Raw genomic sequence first — 13,511 nt, 5'->3', positions numbered from 1 at the left:
CGAATGTTATTGTGTTTCTTATCGGCCCTAAACAATATTGTAAATATCGGAGTAAAGTGATTCTGAACTACAAGTGTGTTTAGCATTTAAAACAAACCTGAACATCATTGGAAGATCATAACTCACAACGCATTGCCCCCCTAAACTGGTGACCCTTGGATTATTTTTTGACCTTGGAAGAGGTCATTCGGGAACGCGTGGAGGAAGCTACTGAACACCTACCAGCATGTTCAGCTTTGGCGGTAATGTTGGTGATCAAGAAGAAGCGGGAGGTAGTACAACAACTCGAAAAGATACAAAGTGTGTTTCACCGGATGGACCACCTGAGATTTATAAGGTCGGTATCAAAGTGCCTCCGTTTTACCCAGACGATCCCGAAATTTGGTTTGCTCAGTTAGAAGGCCAATTTGCTTTAGCTAATATTACCAGTGATATGACTAAATTCTACTACGTCATTGGTCACATTGAGCATCAATACGCGAAAGAAATAAAGGACATAATAGTGAACCCTCCAGCGGCTCAAAAGTATGACAAGCTCAAATCTGAGTTAATTAATAGATTGTCCGCATCGAAAGCGTCTAAAATTAAACAGTTGCTGCGCCACGAGGAACTTGGTGACCGAAAACCCTCGCAATTTTTCCGGCACCTTAGGGATCTAGCCGGTGCCGAGTTTCCTGACGAGTATTTGCACACGATATGGATCAGCAGACTACCAGTAAACGTCCAAACAGTTCTTGCCGCGCAGAGATCAGCTACATTAGAAGAACAGGCCGAACTAGCAGACAGGATTATGGATATAGCTACTTCAACGCCCAACGTTCATGCTAGTGTAAGTCCATCACCTGTTGACGACGACCTGCGAAAGGAAGTATCGGAGCTGCGAAGGCAAATTGAGATGCTGACATCCAAGTTTAGCAATAGATCTCGCCAGAGTGCCAGACAACCACAACGAGGACGCTCACGAAGCCGTTCTCAGTCAAGCTACCGCAAATACCCGGTTTGTTTCTACCACTCTAAATACGGTAACCAAGCCAATAAGTGCGTTCGACCTTGCGACTTCAAAACCTCGGAAAACGAAAAGGGCAGTCGTTAATGGCGACCGACGATTGCCCTCCTGCTGTTGGTCGTCTTTTCATCACGGATCGAAGAACGAAGATACAGTTCCTGGTCGATACAGGAAGCGACCTCTGTGTCTTCCCCCGGTCCTTGCTTTTCGGTAGTTTTAAGCCCGCGAATTACCAATTAAGTGCGGCCAACGGTTCGTCCATTGAAACGTACGGTTATATAAACTTTAATATAGACCTCGGACTTCGTCGTGATTTTGTGTGGCGATTTATTGTGGCTGACGTGACGAGACCTATAATTGGCGTAGACTTTTTAGTTTTTTATAAATTAATTGTAGATTGTCGTAACCAATGTTTAATTGATAGTTCTACTAACTTAAAAACTATTGCGTCAATTGCTCAACCTGATTCTATTTCCTCTGTAAAGGTCATGACTGGTGAATCAAGTTATCATAAAATCTTGGACGAGTTTCCAGAAATTACTCGACCGGCAGGTACGTTACGTATTACACAACACAACACGGTACACCACATCCGCACAACACCCGGCCCTCCAGTCTCCTGCCAGCCAAGGCGCTTAGCGCCTGATAAACTTAAAATAGCGCAACAGGAATTCCACACCATGTTGCAAATTGGTACAGCTAGGCCTTCAGAGAGCCCGTGGTCATCCCCTCTACACCTAGCTCCCAACAAAAATAATGGCTGGCGTCCCTGCGGTGATTACCGGAGACTGAATGCCAGGACTATCCCTGATAGGTATCCGATCAGGCATATCCATGACTTTGCCCACAGCATAGCTGGTTGTAAAGTTTTTAGCACGATTGATCTCGTGAAGGCCTATAATCAGATACCTGTCAGTCCCGAGGATATCCCGAAGACTGCAATAACAACACCCTTCGGGCTTTATGAGTTCCCGTTTATGACATTCGGTCTCCGCAACGCCGCCCAAACGTTCCAGCGGTTTGTAGACGAGATGACCCGGGGACTCGACTTCTGTTATTGCTACTTGGACGATTTTTTAATTTTTAGCAGAAACGAAGTGGAACACGGAGAACATCTTCGCCAGATATTTAGTAGGCTAAGAGATTACGGTATGCTTATTAATATATCAAAATGTGTCTTTGCCGTACCAGAGGTGAAATTTCTAGGACACCTTATTTCAGAAAAAGGAACTAAGCCACTGGATATTTCAGTTCAAGCTATTAAAGATTTCCCCCAGCCTAAAGATATCCGTCAGCTCAGAAGGTTTTTGGGCATGCTAAATTTCTACAGGCGTTTCTTGCCGAAAGCAGCTCAAATACAGGCCCCTTTGCATGCTTTATTAGTTGGCACGGTGAAGGGATCTCAACCAATACATCTGACGGGGGACACACTTCAAGCATTTCAGGACTGCAAGGATAGCCTGGCTAATGCAGTATTGTTAGCACACCCTGACTTCGAGGCTAAGCTCGCACTCGTGACAGACGCTTCGGACGTGGCTATAGGAGCAGTTCTGCAACAGAAAAAAGGTGAAGATTGGGAACCTTTAGCGTTTTTCTCTAGGAAGCTAATTCCTTCACAGAAAAAATATTCTCCATATGACAGGGAACTGCTTGCTATATATGAAGCAATTAAATATTTCAGACATATGTTAGAGGCTCGACATTTTGTGATCTATACTGATCATAAACCTATCAGTTTTGCTTTTCACGAACGAAAAGCCAACTGTTCTCCAAGACAGTATAGACACCTTGACTTTATAGCGCAATTCACCACCGACATAAGGCATATATCCGGCAAGGACAACGTCGTAGCCGACACCTTATCTCGAGTGGATGAACTACATGCTCCAGTCAGTCTTGAGTCTCTAGCAGAATGTCAAGCTTCAGATCCTGAGTTAGCTAATTATCTCAAGGAAAAGTCTTCTCTTCGCTTACAAAGGACAAATCTACCTGGAAGTCAATCTTTTGTTTACTGCGACGTCAGTACATCGACTCCCAGACCATTCGTTCCCAAACAGCTAAGAAGACAAGTCTTTGAGAGCCTGCACTCCCTCAGCCACCCAGGCGTCAACGCAACTGCCAAATTAATAGCCGAACGTTTTGTTTGGCCGGGCATAAGGAGAGATTGCAGGTCGTGGGCACAATCATGTCTACCTTGCCAGCGTGCAAAAGTAAGCAGGCATGTGTCTGCACCCTTAGGCACATATAACCTACCCCGCGCACGATTCAAAAATATCCACATTGATATCGTGGGGCCTTTACCGTCTTCAGAAGGTTATCGCTATTGTTTGACAGCCGTAGACCGTTTTACTAGATGGGCGGAAGTCATACCAATAGTTGACATTACAGCCGAAACGACAGCAAAAGCCTTGTTGTCAGGTTGGATATCGCGCTTTGGCAGCCCAGAGACTATTGTCACAGATCGAGGCCGCCAATTTGAATCCGCTCTGTTCAGTTATCTGTCAAAGATAGCTGGATTTGAGCATAAAAGGACAACAGCATACCATCCCTCTTGCAATGGCTTAGTCGAACGCTTTCATAGGCAACTCAAAGCGTCCATTGTCTGTCATGCAAATGATAAATGGACAGAGTCATTACCTTGGGTGCTTCTGGGGATAAGAAGTGCCTTTAAGGAAGACCTTCAAGCTTCTTCGGCAGAGCTTTTATATGGCGAACCTTTACGGCTACCTGGAGAATTTTTTCACTCCTCGGTAAATATTACCACAGACATAACCGATTTTACGGCCCGTCTGCGCTCGTTCGCTGACAAATTGCGGCCTGTACCAGCTGCACGGCATGGTAGGAACAAAGTTTTTGTTTTCAAAGCTTTAGAGACCACCGATCACGTTTTCCTGAGAGAAGATGCATCACGTGGCTCATTACAACCTGCCTACACAGGACCGTATAAAGTGTTATCTCGCAACGACAAAGTTTTCAATCTATTAGTTAATGGCAAGGAAGTAACGGTATCAATAGACCGCCTTAAACCAGCCTATTTATTAAGCGACCAAAGCGACCCCAATCCTAATGAAGATGAGCAGCCATCTGAAAAATGTAATTTTAATGGTTATCGAACTCATTCCGGCCGCCAAGTCAGAAAACCAAATTTTTATCGCCCTTGACGGTCTCGGGAGGGGGGTGGTGTAGGTATCACAATATATAAACGAAATACTTATATCATAATAATTAACCTAAATACTTTACATACATATATAACTTAACACCTTATTCTAATTTACCAATAACAATTCGAACATACAAACATTCACACAAACATACATATCAACATTCACAAAATTACATTTACGATCGTACCTACCGGTGTAATTCAACAATAGTCCATACCGATCTCGCAGTTGAAACGCACAAACTGCCGACTGGTATTATGACGTCGTCGTTTGCATGTAGGTAGTCGGTACACTAACCGCGTGCCGGCAGTCCGCTATTGGATTCGTGCATCAGTCGTGTCGCTCAATGTAAAACGAATGTTATTGTGTTTCTTATCGGCCCTAAACAATATTGTAAATATCGGAGTAAAGTGATTCTGAACTACAAGTGTGTTTAGCATTTAAAACAAACCTGAACATCATTGGAAGATCATAACTCACAACGCATTGCCCCCCTATATAACAATGTTAATCATCTATACTAATACTTATTATAAATTCAAAAGTGTGTTTGTTTGTTTGGCTCAACCAGTGCATCAGGCTCGACGAAATTTGTTCCATATCCCACCTGAATATGGTATTTGTAACCCGGAAAATATTAGTAACGTTTATGTAGATTCAGAAAAAGAAATGCGATTGTAACCTATATACACAGCTTAACCGATCTTGGCCGAAGTTTCTTGTATGTATAGCAACAATTTGCACCCTAGAAACGGACATAGAATCCTTTTACCCCGAAAAAACAAACGGTTCTTGCGGGACTAAAAAAAAAAAAACGTACCAAACAAGTAAACATATAAAAGTAATATATATAGGAATAGTAACTTACGCCGCGACCCTAGGTAACTGGGTGCTCATTTAAAACCCTGGTTTGAGATTACTGTAACTGTTTTGCAGGAAAATGTTACACTAAACGTAAACTCTCTCTGTTCCATCGCTAATCTATCATCTTGCGAATAAACTTTATAGCATGAGTTAAAAATCTATTCATATTCATATTTATTTGATAACACCAAAACTATTCAGAATGAAAAATAGGGAGTTAAGTACCAGTAAAGACAATACCTAGGACCAGGTTTTAATAACTTGTTCAATGCTATGCTATGATTTCTTTAATTTCATGTTTCTTATCCCTTTCAGATTTGAGAACTTTTTGGCAAAGAAATGGTCGTCAGAGAAGCGTTTCGGACTTGAGGGCTGCGAGATTCTAATCCCGGCGATGAAGCAAGTCATCGACACTTCCACGCGCCTTGGTGTTGAGTCTATTATCATGGGAATGCCACATAGAGGTACAAAAGTTTGGACTAAAAATTATATTGTTTAGAAATAATCTATTCTTCCTTAGTCCTAGTTAGTTTTCTTATTTAGTCCTTGCCGCACCATTTTATCCTTCACAAGATAAAAATATATTGTTAAGTTGTAAAATCTAAAAAGGCAACAGCTGAGCTTCTTGACTGTTTCTTTATAATTTGATATATATAAAAGTATTTCTAACCTGAACCACAAAAAGCAGGGTTGGTAGACCCACTCTGTGGACGCAAAACAAGATGCTGGAAACACGTAGCACAAGACGAATTGGGGAAATCATAGGATACATACATATACAACATGTAACGAATCAAAAGAAGCATATTTATTTTTTCATACAAACTAATGCAAAACATTCGAAGCTTAACTTATGACCCTATTGAAGAAAAAAGCCGAAACGTGCATAGTAGCTATGTAACGTGACCCGTACCTAATAAAATGAGAAGAGTCACTTGATTTTACTTGTATGTGATGTATCTGATTTCTTTCCTTACAAACTAGCAACGGTTTACTCAAAAACTATTAGCGTTTCAGTTTCACAAAAAAATAATGAACCACTAAAGTCTGTATAAGAGTCCAGCATTGAATTTGTATCTTTTGAGCAGACTACGGAAAAGTCGAACTCCCTTCCTTAATTCCTTCGTAATTTTTTTTTGTTTTTTTGTAGGACGTCTCAACGTTTTGGCCAACGTATGCCGCAAGCCCCTGCATCAGCTGTTCACCCAATTCGCTGGTCTCGAAGCCGAGGACGACGTAAGCTTTTTTTTTTTATATAGTTGTAACGTTGTGAAACATTGGGAGCGACTCATGTAAAATAACCAGCGGTGTGTTATCATTATATGTGATTGTTTTGATTGGGCATGTCAGGTTGCCAACCGGTCCAGCATTTTTATCGCAAGTTTTGTATGAAACAAATAAGAGATAAATTCCGTTACTTCTTGCCGTGTATTGACGATATCAGACAGATCAGAATACAGTTTTCGCCACCCCTTCTCTTCCCGCGGTTGTCGTCCAAGACTCGGGGAATATAACAGAGAACGGACAGATAACAGAGACGGATCAGCGTCCTCTGTGTTATACTATTACCATCTAATACGATCATCACCCCGTGCGCCCAGCGTGATGATTTTGGTCTTTAGAGTTTTATACGCTATTGATGATGAGAGGTACTTTTTATTACTATTTCTTGACCGATATTACATAGTAGGTGCTTGTTCCAGGGATCTGGTGACGTAAAATACCACTTGGGTACATACATCGAGCGTCTCAACCGCGTGACAAACAAGAACATCAGACTGGCTGTTTGCGCCAATCCTTCTCACTTGGAGGCCGTTGACCCCGTGGTGCAGGGCAAGACACGCGCCGAACAATTCTACAGGGGTGACAACGAGGGCAAGAAGGTACGTAGTTTCAGGCACTCTATATAAAAGATTGACTGGTTTATTAAGGTTCGAGAATTTAAAAAAAAGAATATGTACCTAATAATAATAAGAATAATCGTTGCTCTTCTGGGATCGTACGATTATCACTGAGGTACATTATAGCTAATAGACCTGATATAGTGCTAGTCGATCGATCACTGCGCCGTGCAATAACTGTTGACATTACTATTCCACATGACGATAATCTGGTGAAAGCTGAAAAGGAAAAAGTATCTAAATACTCCGACGGCCGATTGGCGCAGTTTGCAGCAACCCTGGTTTCTGAGTCCAAGGCCGTGGGTTCGATTCCCACAACTGGAAAATGTTTGTGTGATGAGCATGAATGTTTTTCAGTGTCTGGGTGTTTATATGTATATTCTAAGTATTTATTTATATTATTCATAGAAATATTCATCAGCTATCTTACACATAACACAAGCTACGCTTACTTTGGGGCTAGATGGCGGTGTGTGTATTGTCGTAGTTTATTTATTATTATTTACTTGGACCTTGCTGTTCAATTTCTCCTATTCCATGTTCCCATGCTTTATCAGGTGGACATGTTTATTATATCCCCCGATTATATCCCCTGACAGGGGATATAATTAACGTGTCCACCTGCTAATGCACGGGAACCGGGAATACCCCCGTTTATTATTACAGATATATTATTTGGATATTATGTCTACTTGTGCGCCAGTGCTCCGAGAGTTGATAAAGCTGTGTGGGAGAAGATAAATTTACATCCTTTCCCCGGGGATATAATTGTCTCCTACCCATGCTAGCCGTGCAGACATATTTGACGGCCGACTGGCGCAGTGGGCAGCGACCCTGGTTTCTGAGTCCAAGGCCGTGGGTTCGATTCCCACAACTGGAAAATGTTTGTGTGATGAGCATTAAGTGTTTTTCAGTGTCTGGGTGTTTATATTTATTTTCTAAGTGTTTATGTATATATAATTCATAAAAATATTCATCAGTCATCTTAGTACCCATAACACAAGCTACGCTTACTTTGGGGCTAGGTGGCGATGTGTGTATTGTCGTAGTATATTTATTTATTTATTTATATGGTATTGATGAATATGATGCTGATTTCTTTAAATGCTGATGTTGATACCAGGTGATGTCTATCCTGCTCCACGGCGACGCAGCGTTCGCCGGCCAGGGCGTAGTTTTCGAGACTATGCACTTGTCGGACCTGCCCGCGTACACCACGCACGGCACCGTCCACATCGTGGCCAACAACCAGATCGGCTTCACCACTGACCCCAGGCATTCGCGCTCCTCTGCTTACTGCACAGGTGGGACAGTGAAATCCATTGAATTAAGAACATGCAACACGAACATAATAAGAAAAACACGAACATTATAATAATATTTAAGAACATGCATGAAAAGCGATAAGGCCGTCTTTTGTATACTTCTTCTGTTTGTGTTTTTCTTTATTCTTCTTCTGTATTTTTATTTGTGTGCAAATAAAGAGTATAAATAAAATATGCAGAACCCTCATTCAGTTATTATTAGATGCAAGGAATGATGCGCTGCAAACTTTTTCACATTTTATCCTGAACGCTTACAACATTATAGGTAAAATACATCTGCTAAATGGTATGAAGACTTATCGTTTGTTCGAGAAACCATGCTAAAGTGGTTTTTGATGCTTCAATATTAGTCGTGAACACGGTTTCTGTAGGTTCTTAATTCTTTGGTAAAAATTTTAGTCTTCAAAAGTACTGTATTTCACGCCTCATAAGGCAAGCGTTGAGGTGATATGCTCTACTCCCGCTATATGAAAGTCAAGGACTTTTCGAAAATAAAATGACTGTATTTCTCTTACATTTGCACTTATAGGATAATATTATTATGCTATATATTAAGAAAAACATTCTTTGTAACGTATTCGTTTTTTTTAACATTAATTATTTTGTTGTAAAGTAAAATAAATATTAAACTACAAAAATATTTGAGGATGTCCGGATGACTGTTGGTATGGATCTGGCATCTGACTTTTTTAAAGTTTCATAATCGCAGCGCGCTGTTTGCTATTTAAAATCTCTGGGTAATTCGTTGTCGTTTAATTATAATTAATAAAAATACTAAAAAAAAACAACAGATGACTCGCTCCAGCGCCCGCATGCGGTGAAAAGTTTAAGGTACTTTTTTAGTGAAAAATGAGATTATGAGGCGTGTACTTTTGGATTTTCCAAACTTTTTAAATAACGACCGGATTCACGTGAACCCAGTAATTATTTACATACAGTATCAACTTTTATACAATTAAACAAGTTACGCTAACTTCGTGGCTAGATTGTGATGTGTGTATTGTCGTAGACATACTATATATATTTATTCACTTTTTTTTCAACAAAAGTATTCTCGTTTGTCAGACGTTGCCCGTGTGGTGAACGCGCCGATCTTCCACGTAAACAGCGACAATCCCGAGGCGGTGATGCACGTTTGCAACGTAGCGGCGGAATGGCGCGCTACCTTCCACAAGGACGTCGTCATCGACATCGTCAGCTACCGCCGCAACGGCCACAATGAAGTGGACGAGCCGATGTTCACGCAACCCCTGATGTACCAGAAGATCCGCAAGACTAAGCCGGGTGAGTCGGAAAATCTTAGGTTCGCTGAGAGATGAGGCTTCTTTGGTTTTTTTTTTTTTGTTAGTCTATTTGATGACCCGAAGGACTAGTTTTCATACCTCTTAAAGAACCGCATCGGAAGTGTAGTTTACCCTTTCGAAATTTCGATTTTATACCTTTTTTAGTAGTTCCTTTTGTTTTTCCTATTATTTTTTTCACAAAACCATATACCAGTGTTGACGCGAAAAGACAAAAAATAATTACAAATCTGTTGAACAAGTATTGAGTTTTGGCGAGACAAGCAGGACTATTGATTTGAATATATCTAGATTTTTAGTTAAAAAAAAGAGTAGACAATTTGGGCTACTTGTACCGGAAAAGTGTACATGGTATTCGGCTGTTCCGTTGGTTATTTTCTTTTTTCCTCAAGTACACTACATTTATCGCAAAGGAATTTTTAAACAAAAGTCTTTGGTGTGGAGTAGGATTGGAGAAATTATAAATTCCACCATACAGATTCTCCTGACTATAGTAAATTAAGCTTAATTTTGATAATATACTTATCATGGATTTCCGCAAAGTAACGCCTGCTTCTATCCAATATAACAAAAAATTATTATTAACAAAAATAAACAATTTATTTACCGCGTATTAGAATAGTCTACATGGTATACACGGTGTAGTAGTATGTGCAAGTGAAAATCATGAAAAACCACGGTCTTGTTATTGAAAAACATAACTATTTGTGGAAAATAAACTACTTGTATGATATTTAAGGAATCAGTAATAATGTAATATAATTGATAAGCATTTTGTGATTAAAATAAACAATTTCTTTTTCTTAATTAATTTAGTTCTGGAAAAGTACGCCGACCAGCTGATCACTGAAGGCGTAGTGACCGCTGAGGAAGTCAAAGACGTGAAGGACAAATACGACAAAATCTGCGAGGAGGCCTACAACCAAGCGAAACAGGAAACCCACATCAAGTACAAAGACTGGCTCGACTCTCCCTGGTCTGGATTCTTTGAAGGCAAGGACCCACTCAAGGTAAATAAGAGTTTGAAGAATCTTTATTATAATTTTATGTACTTAATTTAAAATCTCAACGCAAGCTGACGAAAGTTTCTCTAGATATTGTACTTCAATCACAAGATTTAAGTTCAATTAGAACAATTAAGAGGAACCTTAGTTATATAAAGGTGCTTATTTCCATTGTAGTGCAGTTAAAGCGGACTTGTAAAAGATTGTGGAAATCATCGCTCAGATTTACGTCGTGTTCTCGTGACGTTTCTATCATTGCATTATTTTAAGTAAATAATAATCGTTTCTTAAAACTTCGGAGGATCAAAATATAATTACCAGAATTTTTCTTTTATGCTCGACCCTAAATAGAATCATTTTATGGGTCTAAGTGATTCATAAACCATAAAATAAAAAAGTAAACGATGAATTAAGAAACTGACTCCTATAGAAAGTTTAAAGCTTAGTAACAAATGAATGTAAAATTCGTAAAAATTGATGTCCACGATTTTTGCGAAGTTCAATGATAAGCCTGACTAAAATTGTTAGTACCACTAGTTCACGAATAAAAATAGACCTATATTTTGCCAGATGTCCCCAACTGGCGTGGTAGAAGAGACGCTGGTCCACATTGGAAAGCGTTTCTCGTTGCCGCCTCCCAACGCGGCAGAGTTCGAGATCCACAAGGGGTTACTGCGTATCCTCAAAGCGCGTATGGAGATGGTAGAGAACCGCACAGTGGACTGGGCTTTGGCTGAGGCCATGGCTTTCGGCTCGCTGTTGAAGGAAGGCATTCATGTGCGACTATCTGGAGAGGACGTTGAAAGAGGCACATTCTCACACAGGTTAGTTTTCCGTTTATATTTTCCGTTAACTCCATTGGACATTTAAGGGGATTTTCTACTTTTATTTTAAGAGTACTTGAAACTTGAAATTAATTAAATTATTTGATATATTAACGAGTAGATGTTAGAAATAGTGCAAAAGTGCTTGCAGTACCACAATATACTGATGGAATTGGTTAACGAACGTCATGGTAGATTGATCCTTTAGCTAACTTAGAACATGTGAATCCAAACACACTGTAACTGAACAGACAGTATGATGACTAGACGAAGACCGCCAAAGCAGGGGCACAAAATACATTCTCGAACATGACTGATACTTATTGTAATTAATTTCGCCATGTTTTAAATCAAAGCTCTGTGGTTGAATAAAAATGCGGCCTGTTAAGGAATTTTCAACTGTTTGAAATGAAATTTTTACAAGCACTTAATATGTTGTAAATCAATATTTCCTTTACAACTTATTAGTACCGATATGAAATTATATATGATGGATGTGATGGCTGGCCTTGAAACTTGGTTTTCCTGTCAACAGGCATCATGTGCTTCACCACCAGAAAGTGGACAAGGCCACATACTGTCCTCTGGCTCACCTGTACCCTGACCAGGCCCCTTACACTGTCTGCAACAGCTCCCTCTCTGAGTACGGTAAGTTGATAATAATTGAGGAGCAATTGTCACAAAGAGTTAAATAAAAGTGTTTCTTTTGATTAAAATTAAAATTAAAATTAAATTTATAATGTAACATTAAATATAACAGTAAATTCTGAATTTTTATTTATTTCCAAAGTATAACAAATAAAAAAATACTGTGTTTAAATGATAAAAAGATTAAATATATTTAAGTATTTGTAATTTTTTAAATGCAAATGCAAAAGATATTTAAGAAAATATGCGAAAATAGAGTATTTCCTCAGAATTATAAAAACACGGATTATGACGTATATTGCACATTCACTACAATACAAAACTTAGAATCTTACTTTAAGTTTGTGTTAGCAGTTTCGGAGTCCAATATTGGCTACAAGTATTAAAATGTATTTCTTATTTCAAAAGGCGTACTCGGCTTTGAAGTAGGCTACTCAGTGACAAACCCCAACGCATTGGTTCTGTGGGAGGCGCAGTTCGGTGACTTCAACAACGTGGCTCAGTGCATCATAGATCAGTTTATCTCGAGCGGACAGGCTAAATGGGTGCGACAATCTGGAATTGTTCTACTGCAGCCCCATGGTATGGAGGGAATGGTAAGGAAAACAACACTATAAGTTTAGATAGCACCACCTATTTGTTCTCGCTATTTTTGTGCGTATCCTAAGGTTGCTTGGCAGAGAACGCTACTAAGCGATAATGCCGCCATTTGTATTCTACTCCAGTCTTTGTGTTTCTCTCTTTTGGTCCTTTATTTTCTTAACTGTGTAGTGGTTTACAAATAAAGAGTTTAAATAAATAAATTAGATAAATAGCAATGATACGCACGGTCTAAGTTAACTGGACTGAATTAAGAGACGTATGGTGGTCATATACCATTTACAAAATACCATCTCGGAAAACAAGCGCCTATTATACGTATTTCTGCGAAATACAACGAGTTATCTAAAAAGATACCTGGCATCGATATCTTCCATGACTCACCCACAGCTTTTAGAAAAAAACTCACCGAACACTTATCGGTGAGGTAAATTTTGTGTTATTTTTTTTGTCAAATTAAGTTTACATGACGCTTTGTCAATGCTATGTGCACTTGTCATTGACGTGCATATCAGTCCATGTTTTTGCGTGTGTGCTATGTTTAAACTATGTTAAAACGTGTAATATGCATTTTATTAGTGCTCTTAAAAAATAAATTAATAAGTGGTGGTGTATAGGAGTTCATAAGTAGGTTGAGGAGACATTAGTGCGAAACTTAGCAAAGGCTCAGGACTATTAATTGATAATATTATATGGATACGCATAAAGCCCATTGGCTCCTCTTTTCTAGTAAGTAGTGCTCGGATCTGACATGCCTATTTTGTCTTAATCTCCGAATCTTGCAAACCACATAATATTCCTTATTGTATACCAATAATATTTGGGAATGGTATCAGAGAACGATAATTATTAACCGGTTAACAAGCGGTTT

At 39.4% G+C, this 13,511-nt stretch overlaps 1 protein-coding gene across 5 annotated transcripts in view; it reads left to right on the top strand.

Annotated features, from left to right (window-relative positions):
- The window catches only part of LOC120625710 (2-oxoglutarate dehydrogenase, mitochondrial), a 46,238-nt gene that overhangs the window by 24,601 nt on the left and 8,126 nt on the right, over window positions 1-13,511 (top strand). For all 5 annotated transcript variants that reach the window (XM_039892858.1, XM_039892859.1, XM_039892854.1 and 2 more), the window contains 9 exons: window positions 5,353-5,501; window positions 6,188-6,273; window positions 6,741-6,920; window positions 8,062-8,242; window positions 9,329-9,547; window positions 10,381-10,574; window positions 11,139-11,392; window positions 11,928-12,040; window positions 12,449-12,636. In XM_039892858.1, the coding sequence (XP_039748792.1) occupies window positions 5,353-5,501; window positions 6,188-6,273; window positions 6,741-6,920; window positions 8,062-8,242; window positions 9,329-9,547; window positions 10,381-10,574; window positions 11,139-11,392; window positions 11,928-12,040; window positions 12,449-12,636 (1,564 nt within the window). The remainder of the gene's footprint in view (window positions 1-5,352; window positions 5,502-6,187; window positions 6,274-6,740; window positions 6,921-8,061; window positions 8,243-9,328; window positions 9,548-10,380; window positions 10,575-11,138; window positions 11,393-11,927; window positions 12,041-12,448; window positions 12,637-13,511) is intronic.

This window comes from Pararge aegeria, chromosome 8 (assembly GCF_905163445.1).
Source record: "Pararge aegeria chromosome 8, ilParAegt1.1, whole genome shotgun sequence".
In the NCBI taxonomy this organism is placed as follows: Eukaryota; Metazoa; Arthropoda; class Insecta; order Lepidoptera; family Nymphalidae; genus Pararge; species Pararge aegeria.
This window is presented reverse-complemented; position numbering and strand designations above follow the sequence as displayed.